The 21,153-nt window shown below is 43.9% G+C and overlaps 1 protein-coding gene across 3 annotated transcripts in view; it reads right to left on the bottom strand.

The window, feature by feature from the left end:
* PRKCH (protein kinase C eta) overlaps positions 1 to 21,153 on the bottom strand; it is a 233,160-nt gene that overhangs the window by 14,473 nt on the left and 197,534 nt on the right. For all 3 annotated transcript variants that reach the window (XM_086320372.1, XM_086320374.1, XM_086320373.1), the window contains exons 11-12: positions 9,463 to 9,601; positions 8,619 to 8,807 (exon numbers count right to left, since the gene is read on the bottom strand). In XM_086320372.1, coding sequence (XP_086176498.1) covers positions 8,619 to 8,807; positions 9,463 to 9,601 — 328 coding nt within the window. The remainder of the gene's footprint in view (positions 1 to 8,618; positions 8,808 to 9,462; positions 9,602 to 21,153) is intronic.

The raw sequence follows: 21,153 nt of genomic DNA on the forward strand, positions 1-21,153 counted from the left end.
CAGTACTTTGGCCACCTCATGCGAAGAGTTGACTCATTGGAAAAGACTCTGATGCTGGGAGGGATTGGGGGCAAGAGGAGAAGGGATGAGGATGAGATGGCTGGATGGCATCACTGACTCGATGGACGTGAGTCTGAGTGAACTCCGGGAGTTTGTGATGGACAGGGAGGCCTGGCGTGCTTCGATTCATGGGGTCGCAAAGAGTCGGACACGACTGAGTGACTGAACTATTAGTTTCAGGTGTACATCACAGTGATTAAAATGTTTATAGATTCTATTCCATTTATAGTTATTATAAAACAATGGCTATATTCCCTGTGGTTGTTCTATATATTCTTGTAGCTTATATGGATTTTATACACTGTAGCTTGCACCTCTTAATCCCTTCCCCTTGTCTCGCCACCTCCCCTCTTCCCTCTCCCGCTGGTAACCACTAGTTTGTTCTCTATGTCTGTGAGTCTGCTGCTTTTTTGTTATATTCGCTAGTTTGTTGTATTTTTTAGATTCCACATATAAGTGATATCCTACAATATTTGTCCTTTAACTTATTCCCCTAAGCATGAAAAGGTTCATAACATTAGGAACTTTTGAAGTCAGTAAGCCCCCCAGAATCACAGATGGTTACAAAATCCTTGGAAAAGGCCTGAAGTCCATATTTTTAAAGGAAGCAGGGTACCTTACCTTGATCTGGAATTGCATAACAAAATGAAAGTTCGTTCAGAGTCCTTAAAAATGTCTCAACCTACCTAGCTCCTAACAGATGCATTTCCCAAGCCGCCGGTGTTCTGGCCGAGGGCCAGCACTGAACCTGGCTAGCACTACTCGGAAGTCACCGTAAGCCTCAGTGTCTGAGGCAGGCACACTGCAAAAGCCCTGGCCTAGTTCACAAGTCAAACTAGCAGACAGGCTTCAGAGGGAGACGTTTACACGACCCGCAGCCATTCCTTCTCAACCTCCTCACCGGATCCTCTTCCTCACCGGATCCTCTCCCACTGTCACCCCTTCAGCACTGGTGTCCCGGGCCCCCTCCTTTTACTCTCCACCCTCGCCCCCAGTCCACGTCTGCTCCCCTGCCACCTCTCTCCTGAGCTCCAGGCCCATGGGGCCAACTGCAAGGAACAGACCACTTTCCGCATGTCTCCCGGACCCCTCAGAGGTCCCAGTCCTAAACTCATCTTTCCCAGCCCTCACCCTCACCTAACGCACCAACGGTAGAACTGGTGACTGCACTCCTTTGAACACACATGCTCCGCTCCCCTCCGAATACTTGCACAAGTTAGCTCCTCTGTCTAGAATACCCTTCCCCTACCACCCGCCCTGCCCCGTCTACCCTGCTGAACCTTTGTTTGTTTCTCAACGCCCAGCTGAGACACTGCTTCCTCTGCCTTGTCCTTATGTCACTTCCCTGTCCTTGACCCCAGAGATAGCTTTGATCATTCCTCCTTGGCAGCGAGCTAAGTATCCATTTACGTGTTCTCATTCCTATGAGGCTGTGAGCAACAGAAGACGCTGTGTCTTTTCAGCTTTGCTTCCCGGCACTTCGCACAAGGCCAAGCCAAGGGAAGGCATCTGACAAGTATTTGCCCGGTGGAATGAGACAGGGCTCCTAATTCCTCATGTATCAGTTTCTCCTATGGTCATAGGCTCATCTCAGGTCAATAGAGAAAGACTCAAATGCACAGTCTTTAAATAACACTCATATTCTTATCATAAATGTTATATCTTACTTTATGGAAAGTTAGATGGTTGGCAGATTCATGCTCTGTGAGTATTAAGTACATGGCACCCTGGAAGCTTCCTCCAGTGGCTCATGTTTCTAGGACAGTTGGAAAGAATCATATCAGGGAGTTATTTGGGTGCTAAACATGTGGGGCTCTAAAGGCAAAGGATGCTTATTAATGAAAAGGAGAATAAAAATGGGGAGTGGCCAGGTATAGGCTAGCTCAGAACCCTGGACTGGGAGTCAGAAAAAACTGGATTCTGATCCCAGGGTATTTCCCCCTCACGTGATATAATATATAGAACACAATATTTACCTTCTTGGCCATTTTTAAGTGCACAGTTTAGTGGGATTAAGTATATTCACATTGTTGTACAACCATCACCACCATCCATCTATAGCACTTTTTTCATTTTCCCAAGCTGAAATTTCTCATCCCTTAAACTCTAACTCCCTACCAACCCCTCTGCCAGCCCCTGGCAACCACCATTTTGCTATTGTCTCTATGAATTTGACTACTCTAGGGTTCTCATGTAAGTGGAGGTCCCTTTGTATTTGGTTTATTTCATTAAACATAATGCATTCAAAGTTCATCCATGTTGTAACAAGCGTCAAAATTTCCTTCCTTGCTAAGGGTGACTAATCCATTGTATGCATATAACATATTTTGTTTATCCATTCACCCGTTGATGGACACTTGGGTTGCTTCCACTTTTTGCTATTGTTCAGTCGCTCAGTCATGTCCAACTCTTTGTGACCCCATGGACGCAGCACATCAGGCTTCCCTGTCCTTCACCATCTCCTAGAATTTGCTCAAACTCATGTCCATTGAGTCAGTGATACCCTCCAACCATCTCATCCTCTCTTGCCCTCTTCTCCTCTTGCCCTCAATCTTTCCTAGCATTAGGTCTTGTTCAGTGAGTTGGCACTTCGCATCAGGTGGCCAAAGTATTGGAGCTTCAGCTTCAGCATCAGTCCTTCCAATGAATATTCAGGGTTGATTTCCTTTAGGATTGACTGGTTTGATCTCCTTGCTATCCAATGGACTCTCAAGAGTCTTCTCCAACACCACAGTTCAAAAGCATCAATTCTTTGACACAGCCTTTTTATAGTCCAATTCTCACATCCATACATGACTACCAGAAAAATCATAGCTTTGACTATATGGATCTTTGTCAGTAAACTGATGTCTCTGCTTTTTAACATGTTGCCTAGGTTTGTCATAGTTTTTCTTCCAAGGAGTAAGCATCTTTTAATTTCATGGCTTCAATCACCATCTTACAGTGATTTTAGAGCCCAAGAAAATAAAATCTGTAACTATTTCCACTTTCTCCCCATCTGTTTGCCATGAAGTCATGGGACCAGGTGCCATGATCTCTGTCTTAGTTTTAAGCCAGCCTTTTCACTCTCCTCTTTCATTTTCATCAAAGGCTCTTTAGATCCTCTTCACTTTCTGCCATAAGGGTGGTGTCATCTGCATATTTGAGGTTAATGATATTTCTCCCGGCAATCTTGATTCCAGCTTGTGCTTCATCCAGCCCAGCATTTCACGTGATGTACTCTGCATATATATTAAATGAGCAGGGTGACAATATACAGCCTTGGCGTACTCCTTTCTCAATTTTGAACCAGTCTGTTGTTTCATGTCCAGTTCTGTTATTTCTTGACCTACATACAGATTTCTCAGGAGGCAGGTAAGCTGGTCTGGTGTTCCTATCTCTTTTAAGAGTTTTCTGGTTTGTTGTGATCCACACAATCAAAGACTTTAGCCTAGTCAATGAGGCAGAAGTAATTTTTTGGAATTCCCATGCTTATTCTACGATCCAGCAGTGGATGTTGGCAATTTGATCTCTGGTTCCTCTGCCTTTTCTAAACCCAGCTTGTACAACTGGAAGTTCTTGGTTCATGTACTATTGAAGCCCAGCTTGAAGGATTTTGAGAATAATCTTGCTAGCATGTGAAATGAGCGCAATTCTACCTTTTAGATTTTGTGAATAATGATGTGAACACTGATATACAAATATGTTCAAGCCCTTGCTTTCAGTTCTTTGGGATATACACCCAGAAATGGAATTCCTAGGTTATATGGTACGTCTAAGTTTGATTTTCTGAGAAACTGCCTGCCATACCACTTTCCACAGTGCCTGCATAATTTTACATTCCCGTGAGAGCTACACAAGGGTTCTAATCTGTTTGGTTGTTTTAAGTAATGTGCTGAATGGCCTTTGCTGAGTCACAATTTCTCTGGACCCCAAGTTTCCTCATCTATTAAATGAGGGAATTGGAATGGATAATCTTTTAGGTTTCTTCTGGAAATAAAAACAAAAAAACAAAAAACCACTATATTGGTCTAATTAAATCAAGTTGCAATTAGAACCAGAAAGCAGTTTGAATGGTTTGTGAGGTATGACTTGCTACCTTAAACCCTCTTCCTAATACAATAAGTAGAATCATACTTTTTCAGAGAAAAGGGCAAAGAGCCTAAAAATGCACCCTGCTCTCACTGATGACACTGGCATCTGCTTCCTGAGCATCTAGTCTGTGCTCAGCACTGTTCCAAGTATCCCCCTTGCGTCATCTCCAATCCCGAGAGTACAGATGAGGAAAACCCAAGGCATGGCAAAATCACACTGTGTGCCCAAGTTCCCACAGCCAGCAGATGAAAGAGCCAACATCTGCCCTCGGACAGCTCTGCTCTGCAGGCCGGTTCCTCACCACCAGGCACTGACACTTCCCTCCTGGGTGCTTCTCCCCACATCTTGCGAGCTCTTCACTGTTTTCTTCCTTTTCTTTGATCACACTTCTGTTTAAATATCTCAGCCCTCTGCCAAGAACAGCTGAATTTCCTCAGCTACAGCATTTAAACCTTTTATTTTTAGGCCTGGGGGCTGAAATGTACAAAGCTGTCTCCGAAATCCTCTCGGTTAATATGTTTTAGTAATTTTCTCTGACATCTTTTCCAGTGTTTTTCAGAAAATTGCTCTTAAGGTACACTCCTTGAGGGAGGAAGAAACAGAATGCTTACCATGTCCCTGCGTGGCTTACATGTACTAATTCACTGAATCTGGGGAGGAACCCTGTGACATGGATTTTATTACTTCAATTTACAGATCTTTTGAGCAAGGACACAGATTCAGAGAGGTGTGTTAGCTTGCCAAGGTCACTCAGCCAGAGTGTAACACAGCTGGGAGATAAGCCTGCCATGGACTGAAACCCGAGCTTCTTCGTACAGGAAGATGCCCAACAGAGAACACAGAGAGCCACTTAAGAAAGTCAGTGCTCAGTCAGTGACACAGGATCATCCACTGAGCTGCTGGCATTAGAAAGGGCCCAAAATAAAGGGAAGCGAAGAGGTTCACAGCTTCCCAGAAGCGAGTCTGCAGGGAGAGGGAACAACTCAGTCCCCACTGAAGAGCAAATTCTTGTGAGGCACCAGAGGCTGTTTTCTCCCAGAACAAAGATTGTGGAGGCAGGATGCTCCTAGATAACATATAACTAGATAACTAGTTACTAAGTAACTAGATAACTGCTGCTGCCGCTAAGTCGCTTCAGTTGTGTCCGACTCTGTGCGACCCCATAGACGGCAGCCCACCAGGCTCCCCCGTCCCTGGGATTCTCCAGGCAAGAACACTGGAGTGGGTTGCCATTGCCTTCTCCAATGCCTGAAAGTGAAAAGTGAAAGTGAAGTTGCTCAGTCATGTCCGACTCTTAGCGACCCCATGGACTGCAGCCTACCAGGCTCCTCCGTCCATGGGATTTTCCAGGCAAGAGTACTGGAGTGGGGTGCCATTGCCTTTACCAGCAATGTTTCTATATATATCAAAGATATAAAGTAATTGAGGGAGGGATAAATCAGGGATTAACATACACACATTACATATATAAAATAAACAACAAGGACCTATTGTATAGCACAGGGAGCTCTACTCAATACTCTCTAATAACCTATATGGGAAAAAGATCTGAAAAATAATGAACATATGTATAATAGACTCACTTTGCTGTACACTTGAAACACAACATTGTAAATCAACTATACACTAATAAAACTTAAAAAAAAGTAATTGGATCTATCTGGTTAAATATAAATCATCTTAATAGTTCCAGGTGAATCTTAACCTTGCTTAGTAGCTACTCTAGGTTTTATAGGGATTGGGTTAAAAGGGGTGAAACCTGTGTCTCAGATTTAGTGGGGAAGAATTCTCTTAAGAGGATTCTAAATGCTAAAAAGAGGTTGAGGACTTCTAAAAAAAATTAAGAGGAGCAGATGTGGGTGATGGTCAACTCAAATGCTGATGTGGTCTTTAAAGATTTCTCCTGGGCCTGGATTCAAAAGGTATTAAGTGTTTATCAGAGAAAGACTGAACTGGACTCTTAATCCTAAAATAGGGAACATTAAAGTTTCTTGAGGCACAGACTGACTTTTGTTTCCTACCCTTCATGGTACCAAGCACAATAACTTTTATACACCGAGGCCAACAATGCATATTTCCTTATGGCATGAAGTAGCATTTACATTTGAATTATATAACTCTGGGGTCTTTCTTTTAAATAGTATAAAAACTAAATCAGCTATGGCAATTGGACTAAATATGTGCACCATGAAAAACCATTCGTACTGTGATGGTGGTCACTGCAGGCCACAGAGGATTAGCATGCCTTGGGAGTCAGAAGGACCCCAACTCTAGACCACAGGACTGGGAGAGTAATAACTCAAAAGTAAGCCCAACTCTGTAGCAAATTGTTGTGTTATCATAGATTAGGTCATCATAGGTAGCTAGGACCAGCTAAGATGAGCACATTTCCCTTCCAAAGGTGGAGAAATTTTAAGGCATAAATCTATAAAGACAAGCCCTTCTCCCTGATTTTTTATTAATGAAATTATAAAAGCCACATTCTCCTTAGTCTAAATTTTCTACTAAATATACAAATAAATTTTTCTTATGAAAACAGGGTAGACAGAAGACATTTGGTAGAATCCCAAAGTACTTCACTTTTATCTCTATGGGCAATTAAAGCTTCTTCCATATCAGGAGAGCACTGGTGCCTGAACTTGAGAATCAAGTTACAAATTATGATTTACTTGGGCAATATTTGCCTGAGAAGGATTTCTGTGATCATTTCCTGAGAAGTGGAGACTTCTCAGGAACAATTATGCCATCGGCCCCAGGACAGAGTGATCTGTAAACAACATGTCCTTAAAATGACACTAATTATATGACTGGAGATTTCCAGAGAGACAAGTCTCTCACCAACAAAGCTAGTATTTCCTGAATTTAGTTTTTTTGTCTCCAATCACAGGAAGTGATATGATTTGAGCAAAGTAATTTTTATCCCATAGATATCCCCCAGAGAGAATGGATTATTCTGATTTTCCCCTATTTGAAGAATATTCATCTTTATTCTCCCTGTGCATATATTGGGAAATAATAACCTGATTTCCTAATAGGGTATTGACCCAAATTACATTATTCTGTTATTACATGTTAACTTTTTTTATAACTTTATATTTTACTGGTATATTCAAGGTCTACAGGATATATGAGACTGTAAGGACAACAGGTGATGTCATAACCTGGTAATCAGATCAGATCAGATCAGATCAGTCACTCAGTCGTGTCCGACTCTTTGCGACCCCATGAATCTCAGCATGCCAGGCCTCCCTGTCCATCACCAACTCCAACCTGGTAATAAACAATACTAAAAAATTAGTTATCATTCTGTACATTAAACAGGTCCTAGAATCAGAAGGTTATTGGCACATGGCAGGGCCCCTGATCAAAGCCCTGGAAGAATTTCTCTTTCTTGTTGGTTGTTCCTTCTTAATTTTTTTCTGGTTTTCTTCATCTATTTCTTTTTAAAGCTTTTTATTTTATATTGGAGCACAACTGATTAACAATGTTGTGATAGTTTCAGGTGGACAGCAAAGGGATTCAGCTGTCCATATAGATGTATCCATTCTCCCCCAAACTCCCTTCCCATCCAGGCTGCCACATAACATTTAACAGAGTTCCCTGTGTTACACAGTAGGATCTTGTTGGTTTATCCATTGTGTATATTACTTGTTACTTTCTTATTTTCAACATAAAAGCATCAAATCCACATTTCTTCCACACTTGAAAGTAAGGCTTCCATCATATTGCCTTAAATGCACGAGAGAGAGACCTTTTCTACACGATATTCCACCCTGCACCTAAATTGTGGGCCTGGCACCTGACTTGCACAAGGACAGCATGGAAGCAAATGAGATCTTGCCCAAGCCTGAAAAACCTCTCTTCTCTCCCAGCACCACTGGAAAGGCCCCTTCATCCTGCTCCTTGGATGTTGTCAACAGAAACACCATCAGTACAGAAACAATTGGCAGTGCCATTTACATGACCCAACAGCCTCATACATCCCGACTGCATGAAATAGGAGCATCACTTCACCTACACTGAAGCTACAAATGGTAGAAATACTTGATATTTGGCCAACAACACTATGAACAGCTATTACGTGTGCTCAGTTACTCAGTCATGTCAGACTCTGCAACTGTAGCCCACCAGGATCCTCTGTCCATGGGATTCTCCTGGCAAGAATACTGGATTGGGTTGCCATTTCCTCCTCCAAGGGATCTTCTTGACTCAGGGATCAAACCCACATCTCTTGTGTCTCCTGCATGGGCAGGCAGATTCTTTACCACTAGCATCACCTGGGCAGTTGGCTCCAAAATAACTATTGCATAAGAGGACAAAAAAGCCTGAGAAAACTCTGGTTCTTTGATTCTATAGATTAAAACACACATTTCAGCTAGAGCTGGTAGGTGGCATCAACAAACAAACAAACTTCAAACCCAAACAGCACACATAGCAAGCTGGTTTGCAATAGCTGGAAAGCTGGCTGAGTATGTCACACTTACAGATTTCAGGATCCCTGTGGCATCTTCATGCAGCCATGTAGGGTAGACCACTTCATCGTTCAGTATGGCCTCAAAGAGGTCATCTTCATTCTCTGCCTCAAAGGGCGCGTGGCCACACAGCATCTCGTAGAGCAGCACGCCCATAGCCCACCAGTCCACCGCGGGCCCATAGAGCATCTCCTGGAGGATCTGTGCAAAGGGGTGATGTGAGAGGAGCTCTGTGCATCTGATGAACAAATGCACCCTTAATGACTACAGAAAATGAAGAATTAGAAGCTGAAGTAAAGCAAGGGAATTTCCTGCACTCCATGTATGTTTCAGTCCATCTCTAGATTGGGGTCTATTTTCCTGGGGTCAAATCAGAGGCCTTCTCATTCCGGTGGTCAAACATCTATGGTCTACTTAGGCCAAAATAATAGTATACGCAGATCCAAACCAGAAAGTGCTTTGGGACTATCTCTGTGGAGGAGGAGGAGATGGGCTCACTCAGTCATATGGGGGCAATTCAAGAGCTTGTGGTTATTTCAAATGGGGACAGGATCAAAGCTCTGCGTAGAGACAAAGAAGAAAATTAAATGGGCCAGGTGTAGAGTGCACTTTGACCTCATTCAGGGCTAAACCCTGAAGCCACTGCAAAGTTTACAACTCTTTTGGACTTGAATTTGTACTGGGAGGAACTGAGGACATTTTCAGCCATCATTCACCCAAGGAGCCAGAGAGGAGTCTGGAGGTGTCAGCTTTCAACACTGCCCACAAGCTGCAGCATCTGCTTGGCCCTGCCTTTCTGATGGGGCTGCTGGGGAATCTGGATTCCCAAAGCTGCTTAAGCAACGAGCACACTCACCTCCGGAGCAATGTAGTCGGGCGTGCCGCAGAAGGTGGCCGTGGTGACTCCGTTGCAGATCCCCTCCTTGCACATCCCGAAATCTGCCAGTTTGCAGTGGCCCTCGTGGTCCAACAGTACATTGTCCAGTTTCAGATCTCTGCAAGAAACACAGAGCAGCAAATATGGTGGGGCAGCCGGGCCCCAAACCATCTACCTGGCTGAGCTGGGTCACGAGATGGGGGGGTCACACAGCCAGGAGAGCTTTCTGTACCCACACTTCAAAGGGGAGACACCTCTTTGTGTTATCTGGATAAGAGCGGATATAAGATATCCACTCTCAAAATCTGCCTTGTGGTCCTGGATGATGGTTCCATCTGAATGGGCTAACCACATATCAAAACACAGGCTGCCCATTAAAAAGTGACAATGTGACTGCCAGGCTTCCCACTGACCACCTATCCAGGAGACATCCACCCACCCTACACCCTGTTCTGTGGCATCTATCTCTGCCCACTGGCCTTCGCTCAGTGAAGTTCTGGAGCACATGGCCACTGTGCAGCACACACTGTGACAGGCATCAAGAGCAAGACGATCCTTCTCCCTAAGGAACGCACTGTGTGTTCGGGAGACAGATATTCACTAGACTGTTAGCTCCACGGAGGAGGCATCAGATGCATCTGGGTCACACTGTGCCTAGCATAGTGCATTCAATAAATCTTTGTTCAAAGTATGTACACATAGATTAGTGTGTGTGTGTGTGTAGGTACATAAATATGTGTGTATACATACACACATGTATTGGGGGAAAGAGGAAAGGAGAGTGATGGGGAGGGAGATAGAACCAACTGTTGTGTAATACAAGTGGCATGAGAGAAAGAAGAACCATGTGCTGTGAGAGAAAAACAAGAAGGAACAATTCATTCCTATTAATGGCAGGACAGAGGTCTGTTCCACAGTAGAGGCAGAAATTGAGCTGGGCCTTACAGCATGAGTCAGTCTTCTAGGTGGGGAAGCGGTATGAGACGGTCACTGTGGGCAGGTGGACAGGGCCCGCGCACAGAGCAAGAGCAGAGATGCAGGTGGGCTCAGGAACCCCATGTGGCATAGGAGGACTGACATGAACACACTGAGGCCATCAAAATTCCAGGGCTAGAAAGCAGAGTCAAGTCCACACTGTGAAGGGCCCTGCATACCACACGAAGGAATTCTGATGCTTAGATATTAGGCAAATGTGACCCACTGAAGCTCTCTAAGTTTTCCAGCTGATGAGAAAAGATCAGCTAGAGGGAAGCTGAGAGAGTCCAGGGAAGAGATGTTAAGACCTGAACTAGGACAGTGACAGATGGAATGACAAGTAGGGATCAGTCAGCAGTGCTTTAGTGAAAACATGATCAGGATTAAGGCCTGATGACCACTTAGAGATGGATGAGGAGAAGCAGCAGCAGAACTGATGACTCCTGGGTTTCTGCCTTAGATTCAGTGGGTTAGTGGGGACATTAATGACCAGGGAAAAGCAAAACAGGAGTGAGAACAGAGTTTGTTTGGGTATAGCCCAGATACATAGAAACCTCAGATATTACGGTGAGTGCAGGGCAAAGGCACTCACCCTCCCTTCCCTAACCTGGAGCAGAATCCAATCAAGGGAAGTGAGTTTCCAGCAGCAGAACTGCTTGGTGAAAGGTATTGATGGAGGTAGGAACATGGGTCAAATGTCAATAAAACTGTCTGCAAATGAAAGGCAGTGCTCCTAAACACCCCCTCCCCGACATAGGCTTCTGGCACCATCTCCCATTGCCACACATAACATAACAGAGGGAAGCTGGCACCACAGCAAGCTGGGAAAGAGTCCCACACACCTACATCCCATCGTAGGCCTCTCAGTCTAGCCTTGGGGGAGGATCGGGGGAGCAGCCCTGCCTACAGGGCAACAACCTCCATCCTTTGATCCTTGAAGGAAAGATGTGCTCAGAGGCAAAGACACTGGCTTAGCAGTGAAGGAGGCTGCCCAGCCAGCAGGGATGTTAGACGACCACCCTGACCTGGAGGTCTGCAGTCAACTGCCAGGGGGGAAGCTGCAGTAGCCGCAGCCTCCTGGGGCTGTGCTATGCGGAGTGATGGTGGCCCCTCACTGGGCCTCTCCACAGTGGGGGCTACTGACTGCTGCTCTGGGCCTTCGCATCCCCAGGGGGCTGTGTTGGGGCATTCATGGCTCTGTTTTCCCATGTCTTCCCATCTCTGCTCTGACAATAAAGGCCTGTTGGGCTGCTCGGCCCAAATGGAGAGGCTGGTCTCTGTCCAGCCTGGGATCACATTGCGACTCGGGGGAGGCAGGTGATGACAGAACTGGCAAGACTGGTTTCCACACTGGGCCCTGAGAGTTGATGCGGCCGGACCACGTGGGACCTGCAGACAGGGGTCACTGGAAGCTACCCAGGAAGGAGCACCAAGTCCCATTTTCCAGGAATCCGTGGATAAGCAAGATGAGAGCAGCAGCACTTTCTCAGGCCAGCCTCCACTCTGAGCTCATGCTCCAGGCGTCTCCCGGGAGACAGGCGGAGATAAACTGGGTGCCTGTGCAGCCACTTCAGCAATGCGAGGCTCCTCCACCTCTAAACCAGACTCGGCCCCGGCCCCCCAGTCAGCCTCCTGCCCCTTTCCTGGGCAGAGTCCCACTTCCCACACAAGCTTTCAGTAGGCTCTGCTCTGTGGAAACCGTGTCCTCCTCCACTGTCCTCTCAACACACACACAGTATGAGCAAGATTTATTAGCCCACATGAAGGCAGGATCCCAGAAGAACAGGTGTGTGTGTTGTCGGGGGGCAGGAAGGATTCTGGTTACAGCCACTGTCAAGAGCATGGTCTCAGTCGTTCTTCTAAAAGTGGTTTCAGACTCAAGGCCCTGTTAGCGCCTGGTTGTCTGGCTCCTTTGGGGACTCATCAGTCCAAACACTGTCATCCCTAATCTCCGCCAGCCACTTCTCATCTGCAGCTCTAGGAGGGATCAAGGCCTTAGGGGATCTGAGCCTTGGGGCTGGCTTTATCAGCACCATGTTCCAGCCCAGCAGCCCACATCTGTGTGGTCCTACACTCAGAGACCTCTGACTCTCACACTGCCAGAAAGAGTAGCTGCATTTCTAAAATCTCCTGAAGCCACTGTGCTTGCTGAGAGCTTGGAAAGGATCTCCTTGGGTAGAAGAAGCAAGTGCTAACAGAAACTTACAATGGTCTAAAGAGCCGACCTGAGATTGCTCAAGAGAGCTTGTGACTAACGTCCCAGCTAAGAGGTTTGACTGCTTATTACTCAGCAACTGTCACAGGTATCAGGACTTGTTCGGGGAGGGAAAAGCGCTTTGTCATCAGTTTCATACGCTGCCCATCACAATGGGCATCCCATCCCTCTGCACAGGGAAGTCTTGGGACACGGCCCCGCTGCTCAGGACAAGGAACTGAGCGGCCCTAGCGATGTGATTTGGCCTGGTCATAGGATGCCCCAGGGCAGAGAGGCCAGCTCTACACCTCAGTCCTGATTTTGCAGTCTCCTTTTAGGCATTTTCAGAACTGGACCAGCCTTGAGGGAAATGCTATTGCTGATTTCATGCCAAGTACTACCTAAGCCCCTGCTGCTGGGAAAGACTGAAGGCGGGAGGAGAAGGGGACGACAGAGGATGCGATGGTTGGATGGCATCACCGACTCAATGGACATGAGTTTGAGCAAGCTCCAGGAGTTCGTGATGGACAGGGAAGCCTGGTGTGCTACAGTCCATGGGGTGGCAAAGAGTCGGACACAACTGAGCAACTGAACTGAACTACCTAACAGGATAAAACTCTCAACCAGAAATAATAAGGGGGTTTGATTAAGAGCGTAAGATAACCTGAGGATTCAATTCTTCCCTCAGCCCAAATGTCTCAAACCTCCACTGTGAGGTCTGTGCTGATGTCCCCAGATAGTCAGCTCTGCCCCCAGAGCACCCAGTTCACAGCTCTGTGACCGACAACTTTCACTGCATTCTGTCCATACACCTGTCTCGCCCGTTGGCTGGGGCTGAGCCTTATTGCTCCCTAGCCTCAGTGCACGCCTGGCACAAGATGCTGACCAAAGAGATAAACGGAGACATTTGGATGGGTCACAGTGAGTTGCACCAGCCAATTCAGAGCCTATTTTATTTTGGGGGAAAGGAATGAAGTTCCATAAACTTCACTGGGACCCTTGTGCCAAAGTAATTAAACCTACAAAAATCCAAGTGCTTTTCCTCTTGTAGAAAGATGCCAGGGGTGAAAGAAAGAGCCCTGAAATATAATAAATTCAAATTCTTTGTTTTAGTGGAGCTGGGGAAAAGACACCACTTTAGGAGGGGCAAGCAGAGAGGACCCAAGCATAATCCTTTCCCCTTGCTCACACGCATATGAAAGAGGAGAACACGAGCCATTTGTGGCTATTGTCAGCTTCCACTCTAAGGGTAAATAGCTATCTTCACTTAAAGAAAAAAAACCAAAGCAAAAAAAAAAAAAAAAAAAGTCACTCTTTGACTCCTGAATTGAATATGAAATAGGCAGAGAAGTCAGTTTTTGGCTTTGGACTTCCTCAGCCTCCCCAGCCAACATGTAAGTCAGCAGCCGAAGTTAACAAGGCTCCACAATGAAGATTACAAGTTCATACAGGGCACAGGCTCAGATCCTAAAACACCAAATACACAATTCTGGCCTCATCATTCATTAGCTTATTGAGCAGTGGTATTTAATAGCTCTACCTTTGTTATGCAAGCACAGAAGGGTAGAAAGAGTTATTTTATCCTCCCTGATGGTCTGAAAGGTACATTGTTCTTGCTGGGGTAATGAGGGTTACTTAAAATGCCCACAGTGGTTTCAGAGAGGATTCTGAAGTGGTTGAAAACAAAGGAAATTCAGAAATTGTATTTGTTTTGTTTCCACCATGAGCTATTCTGAGAGTCATAAAACAGAATGACAGGAGTCTTACTGCTTAGACCTCTGGACTTAGTTATTCTTCCAAAAGAAATAAACAGCAGTGAGTTGAGACTGGCTCCTTGAACAACAATGTATCTAAGAGGTTATTCAGAAGCTATTTTTAATGTATCTTAAAAAATTTTATCATGGAACATTTCAAACTTATATGAAAGTATGGTGAATAACAACAACTCCTGTAGTGATCACACAGCAAAAACAGCTATCAATGCCCAATCGTGTTTCAACTGTACTTCTACTCCCTTCTTGACCCGTCTTTTTTGTCGGATCTGGAAGCAAATCCAAAATATGAAATCGCCTCATCTATCCATATTTTAACATCTAAATCTAAAAGACTATTTTTTAGATAAAGTACAACTTTGCTATTAGTTATCCTAAAATATACAGTCAATATACTATTTTAAGTATACTGCTTTTTGTCTGTTTGCTCATTTGGGTGTGTGTGTGTGTGTATGTGTGTGCGTGTGTCTAGATGAGGATGATAACAAAACAACAACAACAATGATTAGTGTCAGTAGTAGTAACATACACTGAATGTTCACTAAATGCTAAGTGCTTCATCCACATTCTTATTTTATCTTCAAAACAACCCTATGAAGTAAGGTCTACATCAACATCATTTAGTGATCCAGGGATAAAGTCAGGATTTGAATTCAGTTCTGCTCACTGCCCTCTAAGTCCCGGGCTCCAAACCCACCACAGTAGGCACCCTCTCTTCCATCAGTGCCACTGTGTCACTGGCTGATTCTCCTGGTAGGCGGTTTCCTGAGAGAACTTCATCAGCTGAAACAAGAACCATCTGAAAATCAACAAATATCCTGAGACTGATTTGCCAAATAATGTGTCACATTTTTGTGACACATTATTAAATGCATAATCAAAATTCTAGAAAAATAAATTTTTTGTTTGGTTCTTAACTTTTGTGTGGAGGAGTTGATTGGATTTCACACAATCCTTGAAGGTACTGGAGTAGGGGAACACATAGCAAATCTCTTTCGAGTTGTCAAATACTATGACGATAACTCTAAGGATAACTTTTCTAAGGAAGAAAAGCTGACATGTAGGCAAGAGTTAAGGGGTGGCATTTGCCAAGAAAGTGAATTTGGATTATGATCTTAGTCTCAAAACAAAACCATTTAGGGTTAGTTTGTGTTTTAAATATCTGGGTTTATATAAACTTGACAGTTTTTTGAAGCAGGGCCAATTGTATTAAATTGGTAAAAGAATTCTACAACGTCACTGAAAAAGCAAAAGCCTAAAATGTGGTTTTATCACATGTTATAGTAATGCCATTTATGTGCTATCTAACAGAAGACATTCAGTCATTCGTTCATCCAACAAATCTCTGGGTACCATCCATGAGCCAGGCAATATGCAAGGGGCTCAGAAGATTAAAGGAGACAGGAAAGAGCAGGAGCCTCATACAGCAGGGCCCAGTGATGATTTCAGTCTTTGGTCCAAGAGGGGAAAAAAAAAAAACAAAAAACCATTGAAAGGTCTTACACAGGAGAAGGATGGCATTAATCTGATTTTACAACAAGCCCCTCCAGCTACAAGGAAAACAGGTCAGAGGGGAAGAGACAGAACATGAAGAGACCAGTGGGGAAGTTACTAAAGGAATCAGAAAAGAACTGATGGTTGTCTGGACCAGGGTGGGGCAGTAATGTAAAGAGAACCAGACAGATGGAAAACCACCAGAGGAAGAAAGTAATAGGATTTAGTAATGGAAAGATGTAGAAGGTAAAAAAAGAAGAACGTATGAGCATGTTCTGGTTCAAAGAATTTATTTTGGACATATTGTGTTTTTTAGACATCTGAGTAGACATGTTTAATGGGCAGCTGAATATACACTGCTAGAGCTTAGATGAAAGGCCAGGCCAGGGATAGAAAATGACGAGTCATTAGTTGGGTGTGGATGATCACCTGGGGAGAGAGAATGGAATGGAAAGGCAAAGGCTTGGGATGAAGCTCTGCAAAGAGCATCCTGAGTATAACATCCCTGGTCATTTTCACACTCAGACCACAAACACTTTGTTGTTCAGTCACTCAGTCGTGTTCGACTCTTTGTGACCCCATGGACTACAGCACACCAGGTTTCCGAGGCCTTCACTATCTCCCTGAGCTTGCTCAAACTCATGTCCATTGAGTTAATGATGCCATTCAACCATCTCATCCTCTTTCGCCTCCTTCTCCTCCCGTCCTCAATCTTTTCCAGCATCAGGATCTTTTCCAGTGAGATAAATTATAGTCAGAGTGGGTAGCACAACTGAGTACTAGGAAGGAAAGATCCAACTCTTTTGCCTCCAATGAACCATATGTAGTCCTGTTAAGATTTAAAAGGCTTAGAAAATGTTACCTTTTCACATTCAAAACCATGTCTTGAATTCTTTCTAGGTTAAACTCTCAACCTCTGCTACATAAAGGGATCCTTTGGGGAGTGTAGATTTAGGTCTTTTACTTTACATAAATGTTTGTTGTTGTATTGTGCATAACAGAGCAAATTTTGGAAGCAAGCTAAATTATTTATTAAGAGGGGAACAGCTAAATAAATTATGGTATATCCATGACAGAATTTTATGAAGGCTATTAAAATTGTATGAGGTATAATGAAGGACAAACAAACCAGGGAAATGTTTATGACAGAAATTTTGTCTTTTGAAAATGATTTCTTTTGTGATTATACAAGTACTATTTTCATTATCTTAAATTCTGTCATTCCTGAAAAAAATTATGGAGAAAACAAGAACAGGTTTATAGTCATAGAATCTTTTCTTAGTGCTACACTAACAAATGTTATGAAGTAACTTACTTTTCTCACTTAATGAACTTTTGGACATATTTCTATATCTTGTAGATCTGCCTCATTCTTTGTAATGGTTACATAAAATTCCATTATAAAGATGTTCCATAATTTAATTAGGTCCTTCTCCATAAATGTGTAGATGTTTTTCTAATTGCTTGCATCTTTACCCACATTACTCCATGTGTCCATGGAGTAACGAACATTATTTGCACTCTTGTAGAAGGGTTACATTTTTAGAAGTAGAAATGCTGTGTTAAACTGTACAAATGTTTAAAATTTAAACAGAGTTGAGTAACTGCCCTCTAAAAAGCTGGCACCAATTTATACTCCCACCAATAGTGTACAAGAGCGTCCGTTTACCTTCCTTATTCAAGTTAGATGTAATCACCGTTCTATCCTTGCCAATTTGCCAGGGGAAAATGATCTCACTGTCTTACCTTCATTTCTTGATTATTGAGATTGAACTTAAAAAAAAAATCTATACGGTTAATGGCCATTTGTATTTCTTCTGCCTGTTGCCTAGTCACAAGTTTTACCTGTTTTAAAATTTGAGTTAGTTTTTGGATTATATTGTAGAGATTCATTACACATAATGGACAGCAGTAATTTGTTAATTGGTTGCAAATATTATTGTTCAGCTTGTTTTGTTTATGATAACTTTCATATTTTTATATAATCAAATCTATCAATCTTTTTATAGCTGCTGGGTTTCATGACTTATTTACAGGATGATACAATTCTAAATGAAAAAGCAGAACACAAAATTGTACTTTTAATATTCTCTTAATTATGTTACAACTGTTGGAGAGGGAAGGAAGAAAGACAGGAGGGAGAAGGGAGAGTTGGGAAAAGCTAAAAGATTACAAGTCTAGGTGATATGTTCACCAATGATTTTTTCTTTTTTGTACTTTCTAAATTTTTTTGTAGGAATTACATATTAATTTGATAACCAGGAAAAAGTCATAAGATATGTATTTATATATTTTGGCTTTAGTCCTTTTCTTTAGTCTCTCTACTCTTTCAGGCTATAATTCCCAACAAAGATGTGTAGGGAAAGTGATCTACTGGTAGGAGTGGAAACGATTTATTCTGGAAACCAGGTTGCTAGGGCATGTTGAAAAAAATCGCCTTACTTCCTTAGGGAATGTGAACATTTGTGTACTTGGAATTCTGATCTGTTGTCATAAGCTCATTTTTTTTAACCAATGAAATTATTTAAAGTGTCTCACATATATGAAATTACCATGAATGGCATTGATATTTTCAAATGCTCCATGATATGTCCCTAAAGTCTTAATGAACTTAAAGATGAAAATGAGGCCCCTGCTAAATGAAGCAACGTTCTGAATTATTAAATGAGGTCCCCATGCCATTTGTCCTCATAAAGTGACATTTTAGCTGGTGTTTGTGAGGCTGATCTATTGCAACACTGGCTTAAGAACTAATATATGAAGCATGAACATTCATCATTATGAGAGTGAATGTAAAATAACTTATTTTCTAGTGAATGAAAAACAGTAAAACAATTTCCAACCCAGAAAATGTTAGAAGCTCCTCTGTGGCCCTTTTCCCCTACCTTTTCATATTTCTTCCCAACAGCTACTTGAGGTGGGAAATGATCATAAAAAATGACTCTGTGGCAAGGCTGGCTATTACACCCCCTTTAAAACAGAGCCAGAGACTCACAAACGAACCCCCGCAGGCCAGGTGCTGGGCTCTGTCCAGCTCTGCTGTTTGGTGCACTTGATACACAGGCAGCTCGTTTCCGCCATCACCCCTGTGTACACACAGGACCAACTTGAGCAAAGGGACTGAGAAATCTCCCCCTGCCTTGTCTGATGGTAGGGAAAAAAGAAGCACAAAGAAAACACTCGCGGACTCTCTGGACAAATGCAAGAGGCAATGAGTTTGGCTAATGTCCACCCTGTGCGGATCACACACCTCCTGAGGACCATCAGATGAATGAGCCATCAAACTGGCAGTTGAGCCTTCCATTTTTTTTTTTTCATTCCACTTTCCCCTACACTTCCAGGAGGGTTGAAATTCCCTGGCTGAAGCAGCACAAATTTATTTAGGAGCTCCTTACAGTACTTTTATTTTATAGTTGCCAAGAAAAAACTCTCACCGATCCTTCTTGTCAAAACACTTCCTACGAGATGCCTTGCAGCATCCCGTGGGAGAGCAGGAGGCAGAGCAGAGGGCTTGGGACAAAGACACCAAGGAAATGACAGCTCCTTGGTGGCCAGGGACCTTCTGGCCATCGGGCCTAGCTCCAACAGAGAAGAGATGCTGGGTACAACGTCAGACCTGGACTTGATGACTCAGGGGAACAAAGTGATCAACAAGCTGAATCCTCCTTTAACTACACAGGCCCCCTACTGCAGAGAGCCAAGTGCAACTGACCCATGGAAAACCACCTGCCAGGGCAGCTTGGCTTCCCAACCATAGAAATACAACAAGGAAATAAAGGTTCTCCAGCTGCAAGATCACCAACAGCATCAGCGAGTCACGGGATTCTGAGAGCCTGCAAGCTGGGGTCAGGGTAGGCAGGCAGAAGCTCCTCACTGGCTGGCTTCTTGCAGGGCATGTGCACAAAGATGAGAATGGAAAGATTTCCAATAAGGAGGAATCAGAACACGGCTCCTTCCTAAGCAGGAGGAGTCTAAGGACAATTGGGGCAGCTGTGGACCAGATGGGGATGACAGATCCTACCAGGGTTATGTTGGACACACAGCACCAATATCAACAAACAGGTTCATAGAGTGCGGCTCTGTTAACATTACAGGGCACATGGCACTAGGAAATGCCAGCCGTGGTTGCTGCCATCATTGCTGGAGACAATGGAGACGGTGTAAATAAGGGACAATGAGAATCCTAACCTGTCCAGCTGTGGCTACTAGCTCCCTCAAAGGAAACCCAGGGCTCTTCTGACTAATGGGGCTAGATCCTGTTACTGAGGCAGTTCCCTGAAGAGAGTCCACTGAGAAGAGATAGTAATGTCCCTCCTTTGCCAGGGTTACTACCTGTGGTGAACAAGTAGCAAGAGTTAGGTTGCTGAAGTTAGGATTGGATGCTGAAGGAACATGCGGCCTTGCAGAATATGTCAAGGGGACATGGGTACTACTGGGAGGGGGTGATGAGGAATAGTTTATGGCAGGAAGGAGTAGAGTTTATAGCCCCAACCCAGGAACGGATATGCTTGGCAAATGGCTAAACACAAATCTTTGCCAGCATTAGTAATACCTTACACAATAGCAATTTCAGAGGGGAGAGGCGGGGAAGGGAGATGGAGGGAGACCATGGCTGACTTGAAGCGGAACTTTCAGCCACACCTATAGGTCTCATCCAGTTATCTGCTCTCCCCATCGGAGAAGAAACCTGAGCCATCTAAAGGAAAGTCTCTGAAAAGCCCAAGGACACCTGGAGTTCAGAGGCACTCCCAGGTCCTAGGAATTCAATGGAAACCTCACATCTTAGTTATGGCTTATACTCGGTACTGCTTTGTCTTCTAATTCTGTTTTGCACAAAACGTCTTGCTTTCCCCAATCAGATTACAAACTCCAAGAGCAGGCCTGGAATATTCCACAGGTCATTTCCAGACTACTGATCACAAGCTGGGTGCAGGGCAGCAACACACATCTGAGTTCTTTCCAAGAAGGAACTTTACTGGTTTCCTCCTAATGCTATGCATATCAGAGCAAAATGTGAAAAGCATCAAAATTTCCCCTCAGACATTCCCTTTGGGAGAAGTCATTGCTACTTCCTCAACACCTACCCTATCTGTTCCCAGGACTTAGTCTTGAAACCAAAGAGCCCATGTTTTTCAAGAAACCATTTACATTGTTCACTTTGAAATACATGAGCACTTATATGTGGAGATGTTGTCCAAAGACTCCCCAGTTTTATGTAGCTGAGCGCCGAAGAAT

The sequence above is a fragment of the Bos grunniens genome, chromosome 10 (assembly GCF_055505025.1).
Source record: "Bos grunniens cultivar Pamir isolate PY7600 chromosome 10, Bosgru_T2T1.0, whole genome shotgun sequence".
Classification (NCBI taxonomy): Eukaryota; Metazoa; Chordata; class Mammalia; order Artiodactyla; family Bovidae; genus Bos; species Bos grunniens.